This window comes from Pantherophis guttatus, chromosome 12, assembly GCF_059756535.1.
Source record: "Pantherophis guttatus breed Tessera chromosome 12, ASM5975653v1, whole genome shotgun sequence".
NCBI classification, from domain to species: domain Eukaryota; kingdom Metazoa; phylum Chordata; class Lepidosauria; order Squamata; family Colubridae; genus Pantherophis; species Pantherophis guttatus.
This window is the reverse complement of record NC_142074.1, coordinates 26,119,383-26,136,579: the sequence shown is the minus strand read 5'-3', so window position 1 is coordinate 26,136,579 and position 17,197 is coordinate 26,119,383. Positions and strand designations below refer to the sequence as shown.

Genomic DNA, 17,197 nt, shown 5'->3' with positions numbered 1-17,197 from the left:
TACATTCGGAGTATAAGATGCACCCAGATTTTCACTTTTGGGGGAAAAGGTGCATCTTATACTCCGAAAAATACGGTAAACAGCCCTTGGACAGAGGAGCAGGGGCTAGCACTGCCCTAGGAGTTACTGGCCATCATGGCAGCAGCTCCATGTTTCCTTGGTGGTTTGTGGGTTCCTGGGCATCATTCAGGACAATGGAGAGCTGCCCACCCTCATGCAGTGGGTTTTATTCCTATTGGGAGGGGGCCCAGGGTGAGCTGAACTTGGGGGTTCACAGCTCAGGAGAGGTATAACCTTGGCCATTGTGTCGAAGTGTGCAACCTGACGTTGCTTTCCTGCTTTGTTCTGGCAAAGTTCTTGGTGCGTGTCCCGGAGGAAGTTCTTGGGGCAGGAGGCACTGTGCCAAGATGGATTTTCCTGTTTTCAGGGTTCCATATAAACTAGTTTACACTGGTGTGTGTGTGTGTGTACATTTTATCGCTATAAGCGGTCTGCTTCCGATTGCTCTCCCTCTTCATTTTCAGCTCCTTAATTTTTCTAATTAAGTCTGAATTACCTGGATGAACTTTCTCCGTCTGACTCATGAGTTAATAGATTGGCTGATTCCATTCGAACGCCGTGCTGCTAAATATTTCTTAAACAAGGAGCCGCCTTTCTCGGAATAAGGAGATCACCTGTCACGAGGGGCCTCACCCAACTAGAGTTTTTCCCCAGCATTTTCTGTAAAGCTTTTGACCCCCGTCCATTTTGAAATCAATATAAATTCACTTCCTGTTATGTCATCACCGCTTGAAGAAAAAGAGCTGGGTTTTTTTTTTTGTTTTTTTTTTTAAAAAAGTGAATTATTAACACATACAGAGAAAGTAGCATTTTGTTCCTAAAAGAACCAACTTGGGGCAGCCTGGGCCACTTGCCTGCTGGGTGTTGTGGTTTTGCACGCTCTGCTGTTGAACGCTGTTCCTGGAAAAGCCTTGGGGCTGAACCTGCAATCCGACACACTCCCACATGGGAAGGAGCGCAGCCATTGGTGCCCAGACCGCCTGGCTCGTGTGAGGTTAGCGTGCTTTCTCCACCCTGGAGCCTTTGAACCCAGCTAGGCTGCCAGAACACAGGCTGGGGCAGGAAGCTGCTAGAGGTAGGACACCCGAGGCAGCTGTGCATTGAAAAGGTGTCCCCCCCACCCACCCACCCCCGCTTTATTTGGGCCCCCTGGGAGAGGAATAAGTGTTCACAGCAGCTCCGGGTTTCCCAGCCTGTACAAACAGCTTTATTGGGCACTTCCAAGATCCCCCCCAGCCCCCCATCAAGAAGAAAAATGGTCCCGCAGGAGAGTCGGTAGCTGCCTAATTCTGTCCTGAGGCTCTAGCAGTAGTTCCAGGATCTGGGAAGGCTCCGGGTTCGGCTCTCCAAGAAGAAACGCAGCTTCCAAGCTGCTCCTTTGAAGGCTGTGCAATACAGGCCCCTGAAACAGATCCCAGCAGCCGCTGCCAGCAAACACCCAGGACAGGCTGTTCCCAGAGAAGCATTTGAAAGAGGAGAGTCCTGCCAAGAGTAGCAAGCGGGGGGGGGGGGGGGGAGGGCAAAGCCCGGAGCTTCTGGACGCTCCTGCCTCACTCGGACAAGAGGCTGTGGATCTTCGTCAGGAGCACATCGGAGCTGGAACCTGCAGGCGGGAGGAGATGCCTGTGAGGGGCTGGCTGGCTGGCTTTCGCTGGACTCCGTTGCGTCTTTTTTTTGGGGCTCGGCAGAGGTGGGGATGTACAGCTGAAGCCACGTTCCTTCAAGGAACAGCGAGCCTCGCTTGAAGCTGCTCACGGAGATGAGAATGGAGGATGGCAAGGAATATGCAGCCCTCCACAAAGCTCTTTAATTCCCCCCAAATGCCTGTGAGAGCCTTTCCCCTTGCCTGTACCCTCTTCCTTGGTCGCCAGGGCAGCTGCTGTGTGCCAAAGTGGCATTTTGTTTCTACAGCAGAGTAGAAATACCCCGTTTTCCCAAAGTACCCGCTTTACCTCTCGAGTCCTTTTTCCGAGACCACCTTCTGTAAAGGAGGGGAAAAATAATCATGTCAGAATGATGTCCAGTGAGCCTGTCGGCACCTGGAAGGGCAGCTGGAGAGCAACCGGGGCCTTTCTGATGCTTGTGACACAGCTGGACCAGGTCATGCGGAGCTCCACCCAAGGGCACCACAACACTTCTTTCAAAACGAAAAGACCCATCCGAGAAACTCAAATCCTACAGAACCCAGGTTTTCTCAACCGTGGCAACTTTAAGATGTACGGTCTTCAACTCTGGGAATTGAACCCTGAACCTAGAACTTCCAACTCTGGGAATTCTGGGAGTTGAAGTTCACACATCTTAAACTGTCCAGGGTGAGGACGGGGCACACTGTCCCCGAGCAAGATTTCGGTAGGTGCTTCTCGTCTACCTTCTAGTAGAAAGGCTGGGTCTCCAACTGTAGACCTAACACCAACTGTAGACTTAAGCTCTAGGCGCATTGGCAAGCCTCCATAAAGGTGATGGTAGCAGCCACACCCCTTACTTGAGAAGACACAACTACAGAGCTTGCAAGCTGGAAAAAGCCCTATTATCTGACTCAGATTCCTCACCTCTGTTCGCTTGGTACTCACTTCAGCATCAAGAAAGCCGAGAGAACCAGCAGGAAAGACACACAATCTGTCACAATCCAGATCATTTGATAGGTGGCACGAGGCTGGGCGAAAGAAACGGCATGTCAGGGTGGGCTGCTCGATGGAAGCAGGGGTGGACAGCTGCCTGGCTAAGCCCTTTCTCCCAGGGAGTCAGAGTGGGCTGCAGCAGACGGAGCAGTAGCCCCCCCCTTGCCCCCAGTGGTCTTACCAGTAGCCAGAGGGGGTGCTGCATCTTCTGTAGCACCTGGCAGGCATTGGTGGTGACCGAAGTAGTCCCAGCACACCACAGGACGGAGAAGAGCCACGGAGCATTTATCACAAACAGGTTGACCGAGATATTGTTACGGTGGTATTCCCTGCAGAAGTGGGGGGGGGGGAGTTTGCCAATAAAGTGGGGGTCAGAACCAACCCATAATAGCACAATTTGCATGGAAGGGCTTGAGGAAGGCTGCAGCTACATCCCAGCCTTTGGGAGTCCGAAGCCTCCCCGTGCAACAAGGACCTGAAGATGACACAGTCTTTTGTCAGTTGCTCTGCAACTTTTGCTAACTGGTTATTGAGGGTGGGGTGGACGGAAGTTATGTTGAGCCCCCTGCTCTGCTTGAGCCCTCCCCTTCCCATTTGTCGATTGGGGTGGGGGGCTTCAGAGATCTTTGCTTTCCATACCCGACACATTTCCCAACTATCTGCCTTCATAAAAGCTGAGCTGGGATTGAAAGACAGAGTTGTATAAAGCCCCCCCCCTTCCTCAGATCTGGCCAGGATGTGCCCACCAAGAAAGAGCTTCCCTGCGCCCCCCCCCCAGCTCTAACCTGATTTCTCTGCTGCTCAGTTTTTGGTAAGCTAGGTTGACTCGTGGTAGCCTTCTGGTCTTGTTGTCCAAACTTTCAGGGCCGTAGATGTGCTGGAACCCGGGTGCCCACTGTCTCACATCCTTCCGAAACTTATTAGGCAGCCAGAGGATCTGGTTGGGGAAGAGGGAGGATGTAGCAGGGCCTACTCACCATTTGTAGGGCCAGGAGAATCTCCAGTTCTAGGGCCACAGACTTGCCTTTCTCGCCACAGGGAAAACTCACCAGCTCTTGGTCGATGCCCGATTTGAGGATGGTCTCCACTGTGATGTTGACCAGGCGCTCGTAGTGGGGGTCTTCCAGTGGCATCAGATCAAACATGACAGACACCTGGTGCCCCTTGGCCTCCGCCAGCAGCTCCTTCAGAGACGGAACGCGCTGCCTCCTGGCCTGGGCCGTCTCTTCCTCTGAAAGGCTCCAGGCTGTGGGGAAGGGATGCTTCTGGCAAAGGAAAGGGAGGCGGTGAGCCCAGCGGCTGTACGGCAACCCAGGTTAAATCACGCACCGGGATTCAATGGGCTACTGGACTCTCCATGCAAATCCAGCTTCTTGGAGTGCACAGGAGGTTGTCCCATCAGTGAAGGGGTTTAAGTCTGCCCTTCCATTAGTCCTAACACCCCTAAGATGTGATTTCTGATAGAAAAGACCTGTGGATTTGCCAGAGGGGAGATCTCCCCCTTCCCAATTATTAGGTGCGGAGTAGCAAGAAAAATGAGATGACTATTAGTGGAAAAAGAAACTCCTAGAGGCCAAGAGTTAAGAAGAGCATGGAAGGTTCTTGTCATGAGTAAGGACCAGGGGTGAAATGCAGCAGGTTCTGACAGGTTCTGGAGAACTGGTAGCGGAAATTTTGAGCAGTTCGGAGAACCGGTAGCGGAAATTTTGAATAGTTTGGGGAACTGGCAAATACTATCTCTGGCTGGCCCCAGAGTTGGGAGGGAATGGAGATTTTGCAGTATCTCCTGCCACGCCTACCAAGCCACACCACACCACGCCCACCAAGCCATGCCCACAGAACCGGTAGTAAAAAAATGTGGATTTCACCCCTGGTAAGGACCTCAGCCACCATGTCCTTCCTGGGTGGCTACTTGCTTTTGTGCAGGTGCAGAAAACTCCCCTTGTAAAAATGAGGACCCAGGCCCTGTTCCATCCGCTTTCTGACCCAGATGTTCCCTAATAGGGATTCTCCAGAGAATCCAAGGTGGTTCACACTCCCCCCCCCAATCAACCAAATCTAGACGAGTGAGCCAGATGTTCAGCCCAACCAATCCTAATCAAACCTTGTTTGGATCAAGGGGCCCCATCCTGCTCTCACCTGCAAAAACCAGCTGCCAGCATCCAGCTGCTGCAGCTGCGTCCAGTTGAAGGCGGTGGCCTTGGCGTGGGCTTGGGTGGGGAAGACCTCCTGGACATTTGTGGTCCGTAAAAGGGTCTTATCATGCATGAGGAAAGGGATCCCATCGGCACTGGATTGAGAAAAGAAGGAAATACCTGGATCCTGGACCTTTCTTTCCTGTCTGGGGGATGAGGCAGCATTTGGATTCCCACCAGGGGTGAAATCCTACTGGTTCGGGCGAACTGCTAGGGATTATGGGCATCAGTTTGCCGAACTGGTAGTAATTACCCCTCCTTGGCCCCACCCACACCCTCTTCTGGCAGCTTGATATTCCACAGAATTCAATGTTAAATGCAGCAGAGAGAATGCTAACTTTTCTCCCACCATTCAGAACGGAGCCGCTGCGGCCTGTCCCTTTTAAGGTAGTCTCCGGGAGCGGGAGGGGGAGGGGGTGGGGGAGCAGTGAAAGGCAGGAAAATGGGGAAGGGGATTTTTCTGCCTGTCATCCATTCCTCAATCTCAGCACAGACTGAGGGAAGGATGGTAGGCAGGAATGTTCCCCTCCCCATTCTCCTGCCATTTGCAACAAGGAGTGGCTGGGAGGGGAGGGGCCGGTGAGGAGCCCCTCGATGTGAGTGATGTCGAGTTGGCCATGCTCACCCTGTCACATGACCTCCCCCCAACAAGCCACGCCCACAGAACTGGTAAGGGATTTTTTTTTAATTTCACCCCTGATTCCCACCCTGTAAAAATCTTCCAACAGGGCCACAGCTGTTCAGCCTGTCTCTTACCTCACCCGGACATCGGTTTCTAAGACGCTGAGGCCACAATTGATGGCCTTCTGGAAGGACATCATGGTGTTCTCTGGTGCCAGCTGGTGAGAGGGGGAATGAAGGTGAAGCGGGTGGGTGGGTGGGTGTGTTTGGGATACCCCCCTCTTGAGACCCCTAGCCAGAGCCTGTGGAGCCCACTGCCCAGCTCTCCAGGAGGGGGCTCCACACATCATCTTGCAGATGGAGCAATTCTGACAGGTCGGAGGGTCCTTAGGAAAAAGAGGTGGAGCTGGGACATCTTCCCAATGTCTTACCGAGTTGGAAGGGACCTTGCACAAGCAGGAGACGCCATACCATTTTAATCCAAGAGGAAAAGGCAGAAAAATCCCAGCAAGGCTAGAAAGTCAGCCTGGAAAAGCTGCTGCAGTTTCAAGGACACATCTGTCTTGAAACAGGCCTGCTGCGTTCAGAAGGAAGACCCCCAGAGAGCTTCTCCAACCTGGGGCACTCCAGATATGTTGGGCTTCAACTCCCCCCAGCCCCCCGCCCAGTACAGACATTGGGCTCATAGACACATCTGGAACAGTGGAGGATTGCTCCTGGTTCAGCCCGGTTCGGCCAAGCCAGTAGTGATGACGATGTGACGTCACCGAACCGGTTCTCTTTCACTGGGAGCTGGGCCCTCCTGCCCGCCTCCTATCTTTATTCCTTGCTTTTTAGCCCAGCTGATTGGTGCAGCAGAATGGATTGCCGCACCTCAGCTGGCCAGAAACCTAACATGCTTACGATTGCGTGCAAAGCACATGCGTGAAAAGAACCAGTGGAACAGCTGGGGAAGATAGCTGAAGACAGTTCCCCTTTTCTCCAAATTACAGACACTCATCCAGGAAGGTGAGCATCTTCCAGCAGCTGCTCCACTGTTGCATTGTACAATTCTCTGTGACCAAGATCAGGAGAAGCACTCAGATTATTCCAGCTTCTGGAAGGTCTTCTGCAGGGTCGCCCTCCTGGGAGCCTGGCTGGCCTCATTCCAGGGCCAGGGACTTACCATGGGAGCCCCACGGTGCCCAAACAGAGCTGGTTTGGGAGGAAGCTGGCTGTGCTCCAGGAAGCAGGGCGAGTCGATGCCCAGGGGGGCCAGGTATAAAGCCAGCATTGTGCCCAGATAGAAGACCAGGAGAACCCCACGGAGTGCTGCAGCAAAACAAATGGAAGAGGGCCCAAAGCAGTCAGTGGGGCCCCCTGGTCCCCTTGAAGTCGGCTACTGGATCCCCACATCAGCTGTCTGCATTCCGCTCTTGCGCTCAGGAAGGTTTTCCTAGCATCCGGCTGAAATCTGCCAGCCCACAATGTTTTTTCTCCTTCAAGGCTGTCCCAACAGTTTAAGGAAAAAACTCCATCACAGACTTGGGGACCCCCAACATCCGAGACCCCCAACTTCCAGGCATCCTTTTAACAGCTCAGGAAGAAGCTGTGCCTGTGTGTTAGGGTTCACCTTGGAAGAGGCGCCCAGGGGCGGAGCCCAAGGAACAATCCCCCATCCCCCACCCTCAGTACCTGCACGGGAGAGGCGGTAGAAGCAGGTTGCTACTGGCCAGGCAAGCATCGTCAGGCCCACCACGGCTCCAATGTGCAGGAAGGGGCCGGTCGCCTGGCAGGATACAATACAAGGCGTTGGCCTTTCCAAGGGAGCCGCAGTTGGCACCGAGGGAAGGCTGGCCCAGAGAGGCCACAGTTCAGAAGCTCTGAAGCCTCCCAGGATTAGGGAGAAGGGCAGCTGGGTCAGGAGGGGGCTCCACCCCCACTCCCTGAAGGAAAAGCCACAACATCCCTTGGATTTGGCAAACGGAGTCCTTCTGAAATTCTCTCTCCTGCTGCTCTCCCTCAACCAGAAGCTGCCACGTCCCACTTCCTGGCCCTTTTGGTCCTCACACAAGGATTTATGATCCTATGGCAAGGCATACCTGTCTTGGAGAGTCTCCCCTGCTAAATGGCACACAGTTGTCTATCACTCAGTGCCCCCAGCCTGCCAATTTCATGGAGCCAAAGGTCTGACCATTAGCCCAAAAGGGTGCTCATCCAGACCTCAGATATGCCCATCTGATGGCTGCCCAGCCTCCATTCTCTGGGGCCCCAGCTGGGCATCTCTCCACGTACGAGATGCTAAGTCACCTGCTGCAGCTCAGCCAGCAGGTGGGACAAGAACAGAATCGTAGTTGGAAGGGACCTTGGAGGTCTTCTAGTCCAACCCCCTGCTGAAGCAGGAGACCCTGGGCCATTTCAGACAAATGGCTGTCTAATCTCTTTTTGAAACCTTCAATTTCTGGAGGCAAGTTATTCCACTGGTTAAAAAAGACACTTCAGGTTGCTTCTCTCCTTGATTAGTTTCCACCCATTGTTTCTTGTCCAGCCTTCTGGTGCTTTGGAGAATAGATTGACCTCCTCTTCTTTGTGGCAACCCCTCAAATATTGGAAGACTGTTATCATGTCTCCCCTAGTCCTTCTTTTCATTAAACTAGTCATACCCAATTCCTGCAACCGTTCCCCATACGTTTTAGCCTCCAGTCCCCTAACAGAGGGGGAACAGAGAACAAGAACAGCTGGACAGACAACTCTGCAGGTGCCTTGGCTTAAAGCAGGGAAGGGCAGCCCTGGGCTTCTCTTAGGGCCCTTACCTGTAGAGCAATGTGGGCACTCTCCCATTGCTCCGACCACTGAATTTGCAGCCCCACAAAAGCAGCCACTGCTATCAGCAGAGTCAGGATCAGAAAGCCCTGGAAGAAACAGAGAGGGCACCTTCAAGGTCCAGGAAGTCACCCGAAGAACCCCTCTCCAGGAAGGAAAGGAGGTCCTCTGTGGACAACACACCCGCTGGTGGGTGTTGGCAAGGGAACGATCAAGCAGAGGGCATCCCAGGGAGGCCTCAGAAGCCTCCCACCCAATGGGGATCACGGAGAGAGCAGCGCAGAAAACCTTATGGCTTCTGCCCAACGAAAGGAAAGGAGGCAAGCAAGCAAGCCTTACCTTGTGCAGCCAATGCAGCTTCAGGGGCTGATGGCACAGCTGTAGGCAGAGTGCCAAAATCTGGGATGAAAAGGAAGGAAAATCTGAATGTCCTCACTCCATATAGCTGCTCGGGGCAAGAAAACCTTTAGGACAGTGATGAAATCCAATTTTTTTTACTACAGGTTCTGTGGGCGTGACTTGGTGGGTGTGGTCTGGTGGGCGTGGCAGGGGAAGGATCCTTCAAAATCTCCATTCCCTCCCCACTCTGGGGCCAGCCAGAGGTGGTATTTGCCGGTTCTGCAAACTACTCAAAATTTCCGCTACTGGTTCTCCAGAACCTGCTGGATTTCACCCCTGCTTTAGGAGGACAGGATGGGATGACCTCGCTTGGAAAGACCCTGCAATGAGGCAGAGTTTATGCAAATCTCACCCTTCTGGATGTGTCGGACAACCCAGTTCCCTTAATCCCAGGTAGACCAGTCAAGGTGGGTGAAGATTACCACACGCCAAGAAAAGGAAACGTCTAGACCTGATTTACAAAGTGAGCATCCCTTTTCTTGTCTGCCCATTTACTGTAACTCTCCAAGCCTGAGATGCCCAAATGCTAACCTCTCCCCTCTTCTGTCTTCTGGGTGTGGGTGTGTGTGGTTTGCCCACCTAAGTCTGTCCAATTTGAACTGGAGAAACGTGGTTGCCCATTCTTCAGGGTGAATCGGTGCTCCCTTGTGCCAGTATAATATCGGCCCCTCGATATGGCCGAGATTATTCTGTTAGATGCTGCTGTGACACTCCTCCCCCCTCTCCCTCCCCATGAATGACTGAGTCCAAATTGAGGGTCAGAATTTAGTTTATAGCACAGAGCAGTGATGGCTGACCTTCTTGCCATCGCCTGCCAAAAGTGGAGGGGGGGAGCACTGGGGGTTGAGTGTGCACATGCCCACACCCATAATTCAATGTGCCCCACCCCCCGTGAATCCACGCGACCCACCTGCACTCCCCCCGCTTTTGGCACGTGATGGCCCGGTGGGCTCGGTAGGCCTGTTTTTGCCCTCCCCAGGCTCCAGAGGCTTTCTAGGAACCTAGGGAGGGCAAAAATGGCCTCCCCCACCCTCCTGGAGGCCAGAAATGGCCGTTTCCCGATTTCTGGTGGGCCCAAAAGACCTGAAAACCAGCTGGCTGGTGTACGCATGCACGCTGGAGCTGAGCTAGGACAACGCTCACGGGCCCATAGATATGGCTCCGCGTGCCACAGGTTCACCATCATGGGCATAGAGGTATCCTGAAATCCTCCCAAAACCATCAGCAATGGGGTGGGGTGGGGTGATACAGAAACCCCCAGAACCAGGGGAACTTCACCCCCTAATCACTGCAAGTTGGCCAGGAGGGGAGGGGGAGGAAAGACGAAGGGGGGGGCCCTACCAGGAGCAGAGAGGAGTAGGTGACCAGGGTAGCTGTCACGGAGAGCATCACCACGGACCAGTCCAGCCACCATTCTGTCTTCTGGAAGATGAACCTGTGCGGGGGGGGGGGGAAGGGAGGGCAGATAAAACTTACCCAAAGGTCAGAAAGGGGCACAATGTGTGTGTGTGTGTGTGTGTGTGTGTGTGTGTGTGTGTGTGTGTGTGGAGAGACGGGGTGTGTGTGCCTTCTACTCACTCGTTGAAGTTGTGGAAATCGTTGAGGGTGACCAGGGCTACGTACAGCCAGGCCAGAGCAAGGAGGCCGATGCAGAAGAGCAGGAAGAACCAGACGTAGTCACACTGAGGATGGAGCAGAGGAGGCGGCTCAGCTGACACTGCCAGCCTGGGACCCTCCACCCAAGCAGGTTCAGGTGGGAGAGCCGAATCCTCCCAGTCAGCTCCCCTCCCACCCCTTGGCCAGAGGGGGGCATCTGCAGCCCTTCAGTGCTTCCCATGCAGTTCAAGTGGTTAATCAAGGCCCAGCTTATTTGGGGGACCCTAAAAGGCAGGAGGGGACAGGGGCATGGCGTGGGCCTTCCGCCATTCCTCCAAGGACTCCGTAGAGCGGGGGGGGGGATTTCCAGACCTCCCTGTAAGCGCACACACCTTGCTTGTCTTCAGGCCCTTCTTGTGAGTCCAGTGGCAGCCGAACAGGCCCAGCAGGCAGGTGGTGCAGAAGCGCTGGCAGCCCCCGTTCTCCTTCGCCATGGCCGGTCACGTCTTGGGGAGGGGCAGCCCCGCCCTGCAAGGCAAAGCAGGCAGAGCTTGGTGGGCCCGGCAGGCAGGCGTCCTGGGGGAGACCGGCAGGAGGAGAAGGAAGGAGCCTCCACAGACCTTCCTCCTTGCTCATTCATCAGAATCCCCCCCTCCTGCCCCCTTCCTCTTTCCCATCCACCCACAACTGCAGGGACCGTCTGGTGAGCTGCGGGAGGCGAGTTCAACAGGATCCCCTGACTCATCTGCAGATTCCAAGAGCAGCCGATCCCAACCAGGCACGGAAACCTGTGCAACCTGGCCAGGTGAGCCCTGCCCGGCCACCCCACCCCAAGGCTGCAGGTTGGGGCAAGCCCGCTATGCACGGAGGCACTTTGGAAAGCTGTTTAACCCGCCATCTTCTCCCAGGTGGGAAAAAGGGAAAGTGGAAGGGAAAAAACTCCTGCTGAAAATCCGGCTTGGGGGCAGCCTTTGGCGAGGGAGCCCAGCCTCTTCTGTGCCCGCAAAGGAAGCGCCCGGAATCACCCTCGCCCTGCCCCTGGAGGAGAGGGGGGGCAGGGAGGGGCCTTCCTGCTGTGCCCTAAACATGGTTGCTTTAATTCCCTACATCTCCTATCACAAACCAAATTATTAATATTGGGGTTTTCCTCAGATGAACTCTGGAGGCAAGTTAGCAACGTGGATTCTTTTTCCAACCCAGAGATTAAAACTAGTAAGACTGAAACCGCTCCACAGGCAAGCTGGATGGAGCTGCTAAGACTAGACCAGGTCTCTCTCAGTCTGCTTTACAGCAGCGTGGAAACTACAATGGATGCTAATTAAGTCTGCCCCAGTTGCAGAGGACTGAAGGCAGGAACCTCCAAATGCGGCAATTTAAAGACTTGTGGACTTTCCCAGAATTCCCTAGGCAGCCATTGCCCCTCCCCAAGACATGCTGGCTGGGGAATTCTGGGAATTAAAGTCCACAAGTCTTTAAGTTGCCAACTTTGGAGGCCCCTGCACTGAAGCCTTCAAGTCAGAGGCACGAATACCAATCCTGCACCCCCACCCCCACGCCCTGCCTCCCACCCCCAGCCTGCCCCTGGGCCTTTCCCCACTCACCCCTAACGGCCACCATCTCAAAGCAGCCCCAGTCCTCCTCAGCTGCCCACAGCTAAAGCAGCCCCACCGGCAGGCGTCTGCCCCCTCCTCTTGCAGAGGCCGATGGGCATGTTAGGAGGGCAACTGGCAACGGGGGTGGGTGGGTGTCAGGGTTCTTTGCTGCAGCTGGCTCAGGAGGGGTGGGAGAGCAGCCTAGCTCAGCAGTGAGGGAGCCCCCCCCCGTCCCTCTCACTCCCGGATTGCAGACCCCTCTGGGAACCCCTCATACCCTGCAGGTGTTGCATGTGCCAAGAAGTGGGTCAGAAGGGGGGGGGGCACAGCAGCAGCAGCAGCATTCTTCCCACGGAAGGGCCCCTTCAAGGACTGCATCACAAAAGCCTTTGCAGGGGGCCTCCCGCCTTGCCCGGGCCTTTAGGCCTGGGGAAGGGTTGTCATGGTGACCACCCAGGCGTCAGGCCTTGGTGCACAAGGACAGCGAAATGGGGGCTGGGGGGGGGGCTGGGGAAAGAGAAGTTGGCTCCGCAACTCGAAATCAGCCGCCGCCTCCGTGCCGAACGATCGTCCTGCAATGCCGGGATTTTTTTTAATGGGGGGGGGGCAGACCGCCCTGGCTCCCTCCCCCCCCCAGACTTTATGGAACCTTGGCCGGAGCCTTCGCGGCAAGAACCCTGGCGCAGGGGCCGAACAAAGCTCTCTCTCCTCTGAAGATGCGCCAGTCAGTCGGGCTACTTTCTTGGGCCTTTGGAAAAACTTTTCCCGAACTTTCCAACTTTACCTTCCTGCGGAGAGGAACCAGGTAGGATCCGGCCAGAGTCGCCTCTGGGGCGGCAGGGGCGGCTGCTCTTCCCTCCCTGGTCCCGGTCCGGGATAAACGCTCTTCGGGGCGTAATCGCGACTTTGGGAACGTGAGCGGACTCCCCAGTTTCTCTGGGAGAGACCGAGGGAGGAGCCGCGCCGCTGCCCTCCCGAAGACAGAAGCCGCGGAGCGGAACTTTTCCAGCGGAAGGGGAGCCTCGAGGCTCCCCAAAGGCTCCCAAGTGAAGCTCACCCCCTCCCCGCAAGCCCTCCGCGCCCTCCCTTTGGCGCGCCTTTCGCTCAGCCGACGCCTCCCAGGTCACTCACCTCGGCCAAGGCTCCAGTCCTCGTGGAGGGAGGGAGGGAGGGAGGGAGGGAGCGGGCGCTCGGCTTCTCTTTCCGCGCTGCGCTTTTCCTGGCTGCTGTTGCTGCCGCCGGCTCCCTCCTCCTCCTCCTCCTCTTCCTCCTCTACTCTCACCTGCGGGGCTTCTGGCTTGGCATCCCGCGTGGGTGCCGCCTCCTCTCTCTCTCTCTCTTCGTTTCCCCCAGTTGGAGCTCAGTCTTCTGGCACTTAAGCGACCTTGTACTTGCAAGGCTGCGTTAAGGATCACAATAAAGCTATTTTGTCTACCAGCTTCTGCCTGTCATGCAGGGAAAGCTAAGTGGCCTTGTGGCTCTTGGCAGCGCTTCAGGCCCCCTGTGGGGATTGGTGGGCAGCTCCTGCTCCATTCGGGGGTCCCACGGAGTACATCTCACAGCCGGATATTACTTGTCCCGTGTCACACTCTTCTCTTTTGGAGCTGTGCAATTTTACTCCACATGAAAAAGTAAACTAAAGAAGTTGAAAAGTACCAAAATATGATTAAACCTGTTTAGATCAGCCCATTCGCTACATCTTGGGTCTGTGTGAGTAAGGGCACCCATCTCCTTTTCCTCTCGATCCATTCACTCTTCTCCCTTCACTCTCTTTCGGTCTCTGGGTGGCCAAGCCACCTCAGTGTGTTTCCTCTGGACTAGTTGTTCCCTTGGGGGTCAACCCTCGTTTCTCTGGGGCCACTCAGGCAGAAGACGACTGCTTGCTAGAAAGGCTTCCCTTTTGCTTGGCCTCTCCTAACCCTGCATTGGGCGGCTTCAGGCCAACAGGTAGGGTGGAGAAACAGGCTTGGCTACTTGAACGGGTCATACGCCAACTTTCTGCTTGGAAACATCCAAGGTGGTTCCCCATTGTATCTTGCACAATGGAAGCTCGTGGCCACCGCACAAGGGTGTGTGTGTGTGTGTGGGCTGGAGTTTCCCCCTCCACTAAGTTGGCTGAGCACAGGTGGAGATGAGTTCTTGTGGCTTTCAGGTGGCCGTAGCACATTGTGTGATCCCAACCCCTTCCATAAACGCCCCTAAATAAGCCAGAGCGAAGTGGGAGGTGGGTATCATCTCTTATTTACTCAATCAATCAGCCTCCATTGTGCTGCTCCCCCATTGGGGCCCCAAACCAAATGGCAGAGACACACCTTGGACCCCACTTGGTGGGCAGGAGATGTTCCAGAGGGCAGGAGCAGCAGCAGAGAAGACCCTCTTCCTGGACCCCACCATGCCTTCTTTGCCGGCAGGAGTGGGACAGGCCAATCCCAGTGGAGTCACCCACTCCCCTTTCATCTCTTCCTTGAAAAGGAACTTCTCCCTTTAAGACCAGCCTGGAGAATCGGTTGAGTTGAGTTTGTGAAGCAGGCACCCCCCACCCTCCCTGATAAAGAAGTGCAGCTCCAAGAGAGGAGCCGACCGTTTCTGACATTCCACTGGTGATGTTACCTAATCTGGAAATGAAACGTTCAGGAGCCAAATAGCAACTTTGGAGAACAATCAACACCATTTTCCCCTTTGCCTTTTATGGGGTGTCATTTCCATTTCTGCAGCTTTTCCATGAGGAGACATGAAGCGTGAAGTGGAAAATGTGTTAATCTTTATCCCACAAGATGATTAAACATTTTTCTTGGGTTCAGGCCAAGGTATATTTAATACCTTCACCTGTTCTGGTTGTTGTTTTGGGTTTTTTTTTTTTTTTTTGCAAATAAGGAATGACAGCTTTGCGTCCACAGACCAGCAGGGGGCACCAAAGAACCCTTAATCTCTAACAAGGACTTAAAAACCCAGGAGCTTCTTCCAGAACCCCAATGATCCTGCTCTGAAGCTTGGGTGAGAGGAAGCGGCTGCAGCCCACTCGTTACCTTGCCTGCTTCCAGGTGCTGACGGGGTCTCTGTGCCCCCTGCAGGGTTGGCTGTGCCCCTTCTCAGTTGGATCTCCGTCCCACAAGGGGCAGTTGGGGAGGTGGAAGGCGGTTGAAGGATGCCGTCGGCTGGGGGGGGGCTTCCACTGCATCTGGAGGGGTCCCTGGTGGCTCCCAACTCAGGAAGACTTTGTGTGATCTGGTGGTCTTAGTCCCAGACCAGGCTCCCACTTTCTTCGGCTTGGAAAGGTGGTGGAGAAAGTGAGGGCCCTGGAGGAACTGGATGATTGAGGCCCTGGCAGAATGGAAACTCTTTGGTCCTCCTTATGGAGGACCGAGATCAGAGACTGAATTGCAACCTTCCTGGTCCTCCTGGAGGAGGGTCGAGTGGGAGGGAAGGACCCAACGGGGCCCCTCTGAGACCCTGAGAGGTTCTCCTCAGGGTGCCGTCGGTCAGGCAATGTCGGCTGGTGACCCCCAGGGGAAGAGCCTTCTCTGTGGGGGCACCCGCCCTCTGGAATGAGCTACCCCCAGGGATACGACTAATCCCGGACCTCTGTACCTTTCGCTGGGCTCTGAAGACTTTTTTATTTCAGCAAGCCGGGCTGGCTTAAAATTTTTAATTGGTTAATTTTATTGGTAAGGGGTTTTAAATTGGGGGAAGCCAATATAGATTTAATTATGTTTTAAAGTATTTTAATGTTTATATTGTATGTTTTTTAATTCTGGCTGTTCACCGCCCCGAGTCCTTCGGGAGAGGGGCGGTATAAAAATGTAATAATTGAAATGAAAAATGAGACAGAGCAACTTCTGGTTGGTGGGATTAGCAGTTCCTGAGAAATTCCTTCTTTGCTTCTGCAAGGGGTCATTCTTCCCCCCCCCCCTTCAGAGGTGGTCTGCAGTTTCTCCTGGGCTCACAGCTCCTGCTGGAAGAGCAGGTGGCAGCTTCAGGAGAGCTTCTGGCAGGCTGCCTTCAGTGCTGGACTGGATCCAGGCGGAGTGCCCTCCGCCTTGTGAGTCACCACTGCAAGTGTTGGCAGAGACGGAAATCATGCCCAAGGGAGGGTCCTGCTTGTGCTCCCTCCCCCCCCCTACACGATGAGAGGACCTTTCTCCAGGACAGTATCTCAAGGTGCACCTCTTTCTTTTCTGGGAAATCCACCTAGTTTCCCCAGTGACAGCTGCAGGGGCGTCTGCTGGGAAGGGGGTGCCAGGTCAGCAAAGGTGGGACTTCTATTGCATGGTTTAGACCAGGGGTCACCAACCTTTCGGAGCTCAGGGACCACTAAATTCATAATTTTAAATCCCACGGACCACTAATATGATCTGCCTGATGACCAGCTGGGTCGGCGTGGCTAGCTGGTCATGTGACTTGGTGGGCATGGTCACCGGCCTCTACTCGCCCCTCCCCTCCCTGCCACTCCTGGCCTCCCCACCCAGGCTCCTTAGGGCCCCAACAGGAAGCAGTTCTTTTTTTTGCTTTGGTTTATATGCCGCCCTTCTCCGGAGACTCCGGGCAGCTTACAGTGTGTTAAGCAATAGCCTTCATCCTTTTGTATATTTATACAAAGTCAGCTTATTGCCCCCACAATCTGGGTCCTCATTTCACCTGCCTTAGAAAGGATGGAAGGCTGAGTCAACCTTGAGCCTGGTGAGATTCGAACTTACAGTAATTGCAGGCAGCTGGTGTTAATCACAATGCTATCAGTCTGCTGAGCCACCAAGCCCTGTTATTGGAGCTAAGCAGCCACCGCGAGAAAGAGTTGGCAAAACAGCTCAGTTCAAATTAGATCTGGCCGAGAAGGAGGCTCAGCAGAAGCACCTCACTGAGGACTAGGAACATAGGCTTTCCAAGCAGTGGGAAGACCTGTGGGAGTGCAAGGCCAGGTTCAGGCACCTGGAGGCTCAGCAGGCTGAGATAGTCAGCCAGGTACAGGCCATGATGCTGTTTCCCTGGAACGAGGCCCTCCGGCTCTTCGCCACCAACGGTGCTTCCCTCCAGCCTTCCGCCAAAGCCCTGCACCAGGAGGCTGAAACAGACCCCAAGTCGGAATTTCTGCCCCCCTCCGACCTGCACAAAAAGACCCCGAAGGGGGAGATTCTCTGCAGCAAAACAATCGTTCATTACACGTATCCAGCCCAGGGGCCGTAGTTTGAGGACCCCTGATTTGGTGCAATATAAAAAATGCAAATAATTTTTCTGTGGACCACCAAAATTTTCTCGTAGACCACCAATGGTCCACAGACCACCAGTTGGTGACCACTAGTTTAGAACCCCCCAATCTTTT

At 54.5% G+C, this 17,197-nt stretch overlaps 1 protein-coding gene across 6 annotated transcripts; it reads right to left on the bottom strand.

Annotated features, from left to right (window-relative positions):
* Positions 1–1,244: 1,244 nt before the first annotated feature.
* On the bottom strand, positions 1,245–13,757 carry GDPD2 (glycerophosphodiester phosphodiesterase domain containing 2). 6 transcript variants are annotated; one of them, XM_034441698.3, is made up of 16 exons: positions 13,015–13,757; positions 10,684–10,819; positions 10,274–10,377; positions 10,037–10,130; positions 8,636–8,695; positions 8,287–8,385; positions 7,169–7,262; positions 6,660–6,805; positions 5,630–5,712; positions 4,818–4,968; positions 3,728–3,943; positions 3,464–3,615; positions 2,860–3,007; positions 2,631–2,713; positions 2,013–2,041; positions 1,245–1,663 (listed from the first exon to the last, which is right to left on the bottom strand). In XM_034441698.3, exons 2-16 carry the CDS (start codon positions 10,783–10,785, stop codon positions 1,611–1,613), a joined length of 1,614 nt encoding a protein of 537 aa, XP_034297589.2. In that variant the 5' UTR covers positions 10,786–10,819; positions 13,015–13,757; the 3' UTR covers positions 1,245–1,610. The 6 variants fall into 6 exon arrangements, with proteins under 6 accessions (XP_034297589.2, XP_087733746.1, XP_087733744.1 ...); XM_087877620.1 differs by having other exon boundaries at positions 13,166–13,271; XM_087877618.1 differs by having other exon boundaries at positions 10,684–10,867; positions 13,015–13,234.
* Positions 13,758–17,197: the final 3,440 nt, after the last annotated feature.